Source organism: Ruditapes philippinarum, unplaced genomic scaffold (genome assembly GCF_026571515.1).
Source record: "Ruditapes philippinarum isolate M1 unplaced genomic scaffold, ASM2657151v2 ctg859_1_1_1_1, whole genome shotgun sequence".
NCBI classification, from domain to species: Eukaryota; Metazoa; Mollusca; class Bivalvia; order Venerida; family Veneridae; genus Ruditapes; species Ruditapes philippinarum.
This window is the reverse complement of record NW_026862944.1, coordinates 251514-263408: the sequence shown is the minus strand read 5'-3', so window position 1 is coordinate 263408 and position 11895 is coordinate 251514. Positions and strand designations below refer to the sequence as shown.

The window sequence follows — 11895 nt, the reverse complement described above, 5'->3', positions numbered from 1 at the left end:
TATGTTGCGACGTAAAAAAAGTGAAATTATTTCAAAAGAAACTAGATATGTTTGTAAAACATGTATGCCCCCTATGGGCAGCCAAGTAGTCATGTGATCAGGTTATTATGCATGACTTCTGACCCAGTGAACAAAAAATTAATAAGGGTTATCTACTGGTCATGACTAGTCACAAGGTAATAATTATTGTGACCCCATAGGTTGTGTGCAGCAATTTAAGTTATTACAAATCTTACCAAAAAAAATATGCATAAATTTTATGAATTATGTAGGCCTCATTAATGACAGCCAAATTGTTATATTACATAAGACCTTCAAATGTGTATACCAAAAGCATTTTTAGTTTAATATAAAAATATCAACCAAGGCAACTTGAGTTGTTGAGTTATTGGTCAGAAACCATCTTAAAGTACAAGGTCAATTTAACACTGACCCCTTGACCCCAAAATCAATAGGGGTCATCTACTGGTCATGAACAATCATCATATAAAGTTTGAAGCTCCTAGGCCTAAGTGTTCTTTAGTTATTGATTGAAAATTTTTACTTACAAGGTCAATGTGACCTTGACCTTAGACCCCAAAATCAATAGGGGTCATCTATTGGTCATGACCAATCATCATATAAAGTTTGAAGTTCCTAGACCTAAGCGTTCTTTAGTTATTCATCGGAAACCGTTTTTACTTACAAGGTCAATGTGATCTTGACCTTTGACCCCAAAATCAAAAGGGGTCATCTACTGGTCATGACCAATCATCATACCAAGTTTGAAGTTCCTAGGCCTAAGGGTCTCCTTTAGGTATAGAGTGGAAACCGTTTTTAACTTCAAGTAAATGTGACCTTGACCTTTGACCCCTTGACCCCAAAATCGATAGGGGTCATCTGCTGGTCATGACCAATCATCATACCAAGTTTGAAGTTCTTAGGCCTAAGGGTTCTTTAGTTATTGATCGGAAACCGTTTTTACCAACAAGGTCAATGTGACCTTGACTGTTGACCCCTTGACCCCAAAATCAATAGGGGTTATCTACTGGTAATGACCAATCACCATATCAAGTTTTAAGTTCCTAGGCCTAAGCGTTCTTTAGTTATTGATCGGAAACCATTTTTACCTACAAGATCAATGTGACCTTGACCTTTGACCCCTTGACCCCAAAATCAATAGCGGTCATCTTCTGGTCATGACCAATCACCATACCAAGTTTGAAGTTCCTATGCCTAAGCGTTCTTTAGTTATTAATCGGAAACCGTTTTTACCTACAAGGTCAATGTTACCTTGACCTTTGACCCCTTGACCCCAAAATCAATAGGGGTCATCTACTGGTCATGATCAATCACCATACCAAGTTTGAAAGTCCTAGGCCTAAGCGTTCTTAAGTTATTGATCGGAAACCGTTTCCACTTACAAGGTCAATGTGACCTTTGACCCCTTGACCCCAAAATCAATACGGATCATTTACTGGTCATGATCAATCACCATACCAAGTTTGAAGTTCCTAGGCCTAAGGGTTTTTTAGTTATTACTCAGAAACCATTTGGTCTACGGACCGACGGACCAACGGACCGAGGACCGACAGACAGACAAATGCAAAGCAATATACCCCCTCTTCTTGAAGTGGGGGCATAATTATTAGTTTAAAAGCGGTGTCTGTCACTGAATGGTTAAGGTTAAGATCATTGATTTCAAAACACGTGCCACAAACCGTTGTAGGTTCGAATCCCGCCAAATTATTTCATATGAGTTTGCTATCCAGCTAGCTTACGTCTATCCATTGTGCTCGTTCCGACCTAAAATATTGCACGGAGGAATAGGTTTCCCTCCCCTAAAAGCTTGAAAGTCACCAAATGACATTTACAGTGTTGCCTTGACATAAAACACAACCATAAAAAACAGACTTACGGTGTTAGGATCATGAAGGAAATAAATCAGTATTACTTTGAAAAGCATTCGGTCTTTTATCGCCCTTTAAATTCTTTAAGTTAGCTTAATGAAATAGTTTAAAATCCGCTCTTGTCCTTGTATATCATATATTTGTTCTCAACAAATATATCCCATATAATTTATTTATTAATAACGCATGTTTTTTAATGTCGCAATTGTGAGCAGATGTATCAGATTATATAATTTTGAAAGTAACTTAATATGACTTTGAATGTTCAATGATCCCCATCGTAAGTATTAATTTAAAGATGTTAATTAATTATAGTTTAACACCGCGACTGTGAGCTTCAGTTAAAGCTGCCCTTTTATTCGTTCTTTAAGGTTTCCTTGTGTGTGTTTTTTTTTCTCTTATGTAACGAGAGAATAGAAAAAACGAATATTCTAAAGAATGCACAAAAGAGCAAAATTGAAAATGATATAGGTTTGGTTGGTTGATGCTGTTTATGTACGGTTATTGGTAACATGCTACTGTCCTCGACTCCTACTTCTAGCTTTTGCAGTTCACAACACGTAATGCAATGCAGCACGCTTCCAGATTGTGTGTACATTAATTAATCGGAGACCTGCAGCTTTATACACGATGATTTAGATAAAATTTTAATTTAGAAATTTTTGTAAATGAGTTCATATGGCAGTAATCAATGTGCCTTCCATGTGACATACATATGCCTTTCGTGAAAAGGGGCACATGGTCTCCAAGGTGAAGAATGCGTTTGCCTTAATCGAGCAAACAACGGCGAAAACATAGAATGGAATTGTGAAAGAAGGTCTGAGGTAACAAACAGACATCTATGGACGTGTTTAAAAAAAAGGCAGCAATATATCTTAAGGGCTCAACAGACGGTAGGATTTTCAAAAACATCACCAATTAAAACTAAGATGTACAAGCAAATCTTAATTTGTTAAGGCTATTATTTATTGAATTCGTAAACCTTAATACTAGATGTAAGGGATAGGACATATACTATTTTGAACATCGTGTCGTTCAGACCTCTCACATTGACAAGTAACAGATTGCCAAATTATCTCCTGATAATGGGTGTAATTAATGAAATTCCAGAACAATTAGGGCTAAAAGGTAAACATAGTAGTAAGATGGGGTAAAAATGATGTTGAAAAACTCTTCAGGAGACCCAACGTTGTGGAATGTTCGAATCCCAGGCCTTTATTAGACTTTTACAGTATCACAAAAGAGATATCGGTATTATGGAACCATCCATCATAAAAGATATGTAGATGATATGTTGAGATAGAAAGCCTATTATTTGGTTGATTCTTCTTGTTGAATTCATATTTTATGCTCACATCTATGTTGTTTGTGTCGTGTGGTGGCCGTTAAAAGTCTCCTTGAACATACACTCAATGTTGTTGTATTTTCATCCTCGAGAGATTGTTCGGCGTTCATTCTTGGTGTTCCCTTGATGTTTTGTCTGCATAGACTAATGGTTTGCATTTATTTTCATTTTAATTGCTCCTTACTAATGTCCCTGTATTGCTTGATTTTTATCAGCGATTGCGTTCATAATTAGAATGCCGCTCTTCCTTATTGTTATTTGTTTTCATATCTTATCTGTAATTAAATGTGACATATCTACCGTCGAATAAAGAATTCAAATGTCCTAAACATTTTAGACTTCCAAGCACTTTCCGACTTATTATGTACACAGCAAAGTACTTTATATCGGACAATTTAAGTGTTGACCTTAAATATATGAATACAGTGAGATTCTTTTAAAAAGAAAGTTTAAAAAAGGAAGTGTTCAATATTATTCTATGTAAGTTTGCCTGCGAATGGCATATTGGTAGGTAAGAATTTCTTTTATTGTTATTTTCAAAAACTTGCCAACAATCATTTTGTGCTAATAGCTCTTCACCACTGGACAATTACATAACATAGACAGATCATAGATCATACGTATGTGAAATGTATACATATTTATCCACTATGGTTCGTTTGTTGTTGTTTTTAGGAGGTGGGGCAGAGGGGGGCGCTTACAACTTTTTCTATATTTTCAATCAATTGTTAGCAAAACTAGTCAAATTCAAAAGAAACATAATATATTGATAAAACAATTTTATGTAAACATGTTATCCACTGGCTTGAATTTAGAGGTCAGTGATTCTACACAGGCAATGGAAATACATTTTTTGTAATACACAGAGGTCCAGATTACTTTGACTAAACACCAAACTAAAATATAAAACAAATGCTTGATCAACAAGGAAATATGGCGTTCAATGAACACTACCCTACACGACCAAGCAACAAAAATCAGCGGCAAGGAGCCCAGGAGGACCCCAAACCAAAACATGAGTGAAACGAAAATGCCTCGGCACTTAAAATCGGAAAGTACAACTTGGAGGTGGTCTTGCGATAAATCCCACTCTTTTAGTACGAAACAACGGCTATGCAAGCACTATTTAATCCTGTGATTAACAAATTTAAAGTTACTGAAAAGTTTCGAAAATGTGTGACACGACCTAACATAATTACCATTTCATATTTATGAAAAAGAAGAAAACAGAAGAACAACTGCATCAGCCTCGGGCTACCAAAGTTAATGAATACAAAAGCTTTTCCAGTAGCGAAAAGCAATTAAAAATGCAACGCAAAAGAAAACATTGCTTTTTATAAAATCATAACCGATCATCCTGATATAAATTAGCAATCAAAACTGACACCCAATGTCTACACTTCTGCGAATTTACTTAAGGATCTTTCACACTATATGGTATGGCACTAACATGTGAAAAATTGCTCATACGATCAAACACAGATAGACGTGAGGGATGTTAGGAATATGCCGTAAATGTTTAAAGCACGCTGTCATACATGAACGTTCTAATACATATACTATTAGGCCGTTTTGAGGTTGTTTGTTTCGGTTTGTTTGTGTTAACAACGCACTCTATATTGTTAAGCTGGTTCTTTTTAACATGCGTTCAGTTTATCATCGACCTGGAGAATAACTCGGGATCTGATTCTTAGACGAGACTGACATTTATTCTGAATTAAGAACAAAGTATTGAACTCCGCTATCCGAAATTTATTTCCATATCATGTAGTACAAACATGTTATGTTATTATGTAGTATGAAATTCCTAAACATGTAAATACTAAACAATATAGCACAAATTGTAATGTAAAGTCAATATTCTTTTCAAATATAGGAACGTAAATTGTAAGAACAGTTTGTTCTATTATATATGAAATTAAAATAAAATTCATTAGCAGAATAATTCTAAATAAATCATAATTATTCAGATACTAATACTCACTGTATTTCTAAGAAAATATGAATACACAAAAATAAATGAACAATATGAACAATGTGAACAATTTGGACAGATTTTAAATTTTGCCTTGTAGAAAAATAATTTTAGCTCACCTGAAATAAGAACAAAGTATTGAACTCTGCTATCCGAAATTGCGCTTTGCGGGATTCGGACTCGATTTATAGTTTTCCGAATCTTGGTGAAACATGAATCCTAATTTGGGTGAAACGTTAATATTACATGACCAATGGTCAGGTACTTCATGCTGTTAGAAATGTATACAATGTCTTAGTTATATTGTCCAGTTTGTATGTCGATTTATTAGAAATATGAGAAATTTGTGGAGTAAGCGTGTAAAAGAAACTTTATTTATGAATGAAACTTCTGCGGGTTAAGTATAGAGAAGCTTGAACTTCTGCCAATCATTACTTATGAGAAAAGAACAATATGTGTATCAGGAAATTGGCCTCATAATACACCGAAAACAGATTTTGTGCATGTTCAAATTTTTCACAATACGCTAGTCATATGCTCATTATACTAGTCATTGGTTCTGTAGGCTGCTCTCACGGCTACAGAAAGAAGTTCAGAAAACTTGACAAATTGATAGCGTAAAGAAGTTCAACCTTAAGAGAACATTGTTAAAGTGAGCCAATGCTGCTCCAAGCAGATATATTAAACGGCTTTTCCCCTGAAGTAGTTAAATCAACGGTTCTCAGGGACATTCCTTTTTACATACATGCATATTTACACTTCGACTTTCAGATAGAAAATGTCATAAAAAGTAATAACGAAAAATAAAAATGTTAAAGGCGTGTCCTCAAGTAACTAAACAAAAACATATCGCGCAAAAATAGTAACAAAGAGAGCAGCTTCAAACTGATAACTAGAAAGATTTTAACGATGTCTTAAAGATTTAGGAACTTTTCATAATTTGATATATGTCTATTTACTCGCGTTTACATAGAGTCTAACAAATTTCCTCTTAATTTTGGATAAAATCAAAATATATGTTCCATTTTTAATTTTTGGTTGTTTTGTCTAGTATTTTACCATATCATTGTGTATATATGCAAAGTTCTTTCTTTTTGTTAATTTCCTATTTTGTCGCCAACAAAATTATTAGACGATGACATTATCAAGAAGCACATAACAACGAAATAGCTAGTAGTTATAATAAGTAAAGTACAAACCCATCTATAACTTTACAGCTGCTTGTTGACGACTATGTTATGCAAAACAATTTCAAAAATAAAGAAGGGTTAATATTTCATTTTAATTGAAAATTTTGAGACATCTTTTTTGAAATTTTGTTGAAAAAATATTTCTGACCTAACTTTTATTTTGCAACATTGTTCGTTGCTCGGATTTCGAACTTCACTTTACCTATTTTATCTTACTTATTAAAAACTTTTGTTATGAAAAATGAAATAATCATGAGCAAAATATCTTAGTAGCTAAGGTTTGTCATTTATCTTGATATATATAAAGTACTAGCAAAAGGCAACATACATTTTCACAACATTGTTTACATTGCAAACATGAAGAAAGGGATAACTGTTATACTTTTTCTTTTTTATTCATACGCAAATTCATCTGTTCGTGAAAAACGCCTAATTCTTCACAGTAGTGATGACGTATTTAATGAAATCCAAACCTTGAAGTCGGAAATTGCAAGTATCAAGGCATCTTCAGATTTGGAAATTGCAAGTATAAAGGCATCTTAAGATGCCTATATAAAAGGTAAGCATAGATTTTATTAACATTATTTTATTCTAACATGATTAATATTTGATTTCCGACAAAACATTGGACATTGATAGAAAAAATTAATACCGTTATACCCAATATTTCAATCCACTTAATACAACTGAAGTTAAAAACGGGCATTTTGAGGTTTTTCTAAACGTATACTTCTATAACCTTATAAGAATTATAATTAACCATACAATGTATGTCTTTAAAATGCTTTCGAAATGTCACTATGTATTTAAGATACTGGTTCCATCTATACAAGATGGGGAAAAAATAACTGTGATGGAAATGGAACGGAAAAAATTTATTCAGGTAAGAAAACAAACCGTTTGTGTAGATTAAACATTAGTTTCAGAGATTAAACTTTTACAATTTTATTATTGCGAAATAATCGCGCTGCCTCTTCAGCGTGCATTTTACGTATGGTAATGAAATGTAAGTCATTTTAAAATTAATAATCTTTTAAATATTCTATCTCACACATAAAGACATCACATTCAATAAACTTTGCACATTATTTAAGGCTATACTGCCGGACATCCCCATGAACTTGCTGGTGGCGCAGCTAGTTACATTTGTCTTCCAGAAAATCCAACATGGGCAAAGTTCGTTGAAGGTCTACAAAATGAAGGAGCTTACATTTCTGGTACAGAGTACGAGAGCAATCATGCTCACATATTTAATCCATTCACCAAGAATATGTTAAACCAAGATGCACCTTGTGTAGTTTGTAGAAGTCCTAGACCAACTTCAATTATGATCCCAGGAAAAACTGAGTGTTATTCAGGATGGACGCTGGAATATACAGGGTACCTTATGTCTGGACATTACAGTCAAAAAGCTGCAACAGATTACGCATGTGTTGATGCCAATCCAGACGCCGTTTTACATGGTGAAAGTAATCAGAATGGAAAGCTGTTTTATTTCGTTGAAGTAAAATGTGGGTCCTTACCGTGCCAGAAGTATCCACAAGGTCGAGAGTTAGCATGTGTAGTATGCTCTAAATAAAAACTGAGTAATGACATATGATCTATGAAGTACGAAATTGCTCTCTACCATGACCTTCCTTGATGTTATTATGTATAAATAAAGCATAAATAATATATAAATAAAAACATGACATTTTCCTTATTTGAAATTTAAAATGTATTGAAATAGCTTATTGCTTCCTTCTGTTTTTTGTGAGTTAGATAAAAGATATGTTGCGGCAAAAAAAGGTGAATTTATTTCAAAAGAAATTATTAGTTCACAAGCGGTTTCCGTCACCGAGTGGTTAAGGTAAATGTCGTTGATTTCAAAATACGTGCAACTCAACGTTGTTGGTCCGAATCCCGCCAGATTAGTTCCGACCTAAAAAAATACACGAAGGAATATGTCTTCCTCTACCAAAAACACGAAACATACCAAATGACATTTACAGTGTTGCCTTGACTTAAACCCCAGCCATAAAAAGGTAGTACCTTTTGTAGTCATAACAACTGTCAGAATTTCGCTTGGCGGGGATTCATTTTATTCAAAACGTCTCGTTTTAAAAGAACATGGTGGGGCTAAGATCGAGGTTTGGTGCACCATTAACCGGTTTCAATTCCCCATCTCTGCTTATGCTGCTTGCCGTTGTTCAAAGGCGGTGCCCCTCAGATGGCTGTCTGTTGTTTCGTACTTTTATGGTGACATTTTTGTGTCCTTTGTTGTTTTCTCGTCTACGATAGATTCTAAGTATCTTCCCCTTGCCCCTAGTTTTGTTTAATTATAATTTTATATTTGTAGGCCTATTAATTAATCGTCTCTTTATTTTCATTGTCGGTTTCTATTATATATTATTATAGTAATCAACCCATTCGTGCTGCCTTCTGTCCTGTCATTTTTTAATTTGGGTCCTGTTGGGCTCCTTGCCGGAGGTCCTGTGTTGCTGTATCGTGTGGGGGTTGCGTTCGTTGAACGCCACCCTTCCTTGTTTATCATATGTATTGCGGTGTTAAGATTATCAGGGAAATAAATTCGTATTACTTTGAGAAGTATCCGGTCTTTTTATCGCCCTTTAAATTCATTACGTTAGATAAATGAAATAGTTCAAAATCCGCTCTTGTTATATATTCTTATCAAATATACCCTATATAACAGTAATTTATTAATAACGCATGTATTTTTATGTCACAATTATAAGGGCTTGTATCAAATAATATGAAAAAGGCAAAGCCTCAAAGCGAGCTCGATGTACTATTAACGTGAAATAGTATGAAATAATCGCTCATTTTTATTTCAAATGCAGTGACGAGTGCGTGTAACACGTACTGTGTTAAATATGGCTCCGCCCCTGTCGTTAAATGAAAAACGAGTTTTGAAAACGTTGATATAACTTTGTTTGTTTATTTTATTTCACTCTATAATTTTTCAAGCGAAATAAAGATTATTAAAAGTGAAATAAATGTAAAACTTAAAACGTTTGCGACATTAAAATAGCGTACTTGATTTGATTGTTTTGCACGTGCTGTTTGGCGCTACATTGTGACGTCAGGTAAACAATACTTTAAACGTCTGTAGATCGTTAACGACTGAATAAAAGATATTGGTGTTCGGATTCATTTTCTTAGTTAGACCATTTTCTTTCATTCTAGATAGTTTTTACAACAAAATTCGACAAAAAATTGTTTTTTCCAACAAAATGACGCCTTCAATTTTCATTTTACATTTTCAGTTTTAAAACAGTCATTCGATATTTTATACACAGCTTCCGTTATTCTGGTTCCCTGTCCAATCATGGTTCCTATATAAGTGCGCAGGACACCAGTCTACGCTTCCGTTTTCAGTCAGAGTACATCGGCTTTTATCGTTATCTTGTAAATCGAAAAGTTGCGATGTGTCCAATTCGGTACTTCGGACGAAAGTTTTCAAAACCATCACTTAGCAGGTACTCGCGTTAGGCGGCACACCACACTAAATGAAGCCGCAGCTTCGAATGGCCAGGGAGGATTTCATGGATATAGTGACTATTGTGGATTTAAATGACTGGTTGTCTTTAAAATGCATTTTCAGCATGAAATTTGTTTTTGTGACATGTAATATGATCATTGGCAAATTCGAAAACATGGTTAGAAATCACATGTTGATAATTATTGATGTCAAGGTCGCCATTGTTTGTAAACATTGCTTTTAAACAGCATGCTCGGTGAAAACAAGTAATTTTACAGGGGGGTACAAACTTTCAGCAAAAGCAAAAAATCTACAAGGCCAAGCACCTATTTCTTTGTGATATTTTGCATGCATAGGGAGTTGCTAAAGCAGTGACAGAGTTTTTGTAGACCGTATATTTGCAGGTATTTTTTGCCGGAGGGACGAAAAATGTTGTTTTGGGTCTCGGACCACTATAGATTTTTGGCTTTTACGGAATGAATTGGATTTTTTTTAACTGCCTGACTGTTACACATGGGATGATTTCATTACAGATTTGCAATGGTATGACATATATGTTCTTAACAAAATGTGTTTTCTTTTTCCAGGTTGTGTAGTTTGGGATCAGATTTATCAGACATATTGCTTGTAGGACATTGACGGCAGAAACTTGAAATTTAGTGTGGAGTGCTACCTTACCGTAAAGCTCGCTTTGCGAGCAGGCCCTTCGGGCCAGCTCGTCGAACTCGCTATTATATTTTTAAAGCAACTTAGTCTCACTTTGAAAGTTCAATGATCACAGTCATATGTATTCATTTACAGATGTTACTTAATTTGTAGTTTAACATCACGTCTATGAAAAGGTTATGTCAAAACGAGCTTTCCTTCGCTGCCCTTTTATTCGTTCTTTAAGGTTTCCATGTTATTTGATTTCCCTTGTGCAAATAGACGAAACGAAAACTCTAAAGAATACACAAAACCGCGAAATTGAAAATAATGTAGGTTTGGTCGGTATAAGTTACTACTGTGCTCGATCCCAGCTCTGGTTTTAGCAGTTCAATACATTTAATGCAGCTCGCCTCCAGATTTTAGGCTAATTTTCATGAAAATTTTGAAAATGTTTTCAAAAGTAAACAATTGTGAAGAAACCAAAGAGAAGCAATTTACAAATTGCACACTGCACTCACAACCCACGTTAATTACCAAAATAAGCCTTTACTGTGTTATTAACGCAGTAATAATATGATTATAAATACAGAAAAATTCCATCATCAATCGCACAAAACATGAATTTATTACTTGAATCTTGAATATTTTACTTTTCAAAAAATTTCATATTTAATTTTATTGAAATTTTTTGGTTCATCTGGATGCATGCAGCTTTAAAAGCAAATTTCGAGAAATTTTTAACTTAGAAATGTTCGCTGCAGTAATCATTTCCCTTCAATGTGACATACATGTGCCTTTCATGAAAAGGTGCACATGGTCCCAAGGTTAATGAATGTCTATTAATCGAGCAAACAGCGGGCGGAACCATTGTTTTGTTGTTGTTGTTTTTTTCTGTTTTGTGTGGGGCGGCTGCGCCATGTTATCCAAAACTTATCATAATATATGGATGAAATAATAAAAAAATTGACATTTTAATGCAAGGCTGCTATCTGGCTGGATAACATAGGTAAGGGATTCTGCACAGGCGACTGAAATAATACTCAGGAGCTTCGAAAATGTGTGATTTGACCTAACCTTATTACCATTTTCATATATGTGCAAAAAAGAAAGAGGAAAACAGAGGAACAACTGCATCAGCTACGAGAAACAAAAGTAAATTAATACATCCAATCTTTCCAGTAAAGAAAAGCCATAAAAATGCAACGTAGAAAAATGCTTTGATCAACCTGATCTAGATAAGATATCAAAACAGAGTATGTTAACCTTTATCCATCCACTACCGTCTACACTACTGTATATCTACTTTAAGCTCTGTCATACTACAGCGTATGGCACTAACATGGGTAAGCGTATGAGAAACAAGAAGT

At 34.5% G+C, this 11895-nt stretch overlaps 1 protein-coding gene across 1 annotated transcript in view; it reads left to right on the top strand.

The window, feature by feature from the left end:
• Positions 1-8080, top strand: part of LOC132720694 (short-chain collagen C4-like) — a 50248-nt gene extending 42168 nt beyond the window's left edge. The window contains exons 2-3 of the mRNA XM_060704877.1: positions 7211-7282; positions 7494-8080. Of these exons, the coding sequence (XP_060560860.1) occupies positions 7211-7282; positions 7494-7978 (557 nt within the window). The 3' untranslated portion in view covers positions 7979-8080. The remainder of the gene's footprint in view (positions 1-7210; positions 7283-7493) is intronic.
• The last annotated feature ends 3815 nt before the right edge of the window (positions 8081-11895 follow it).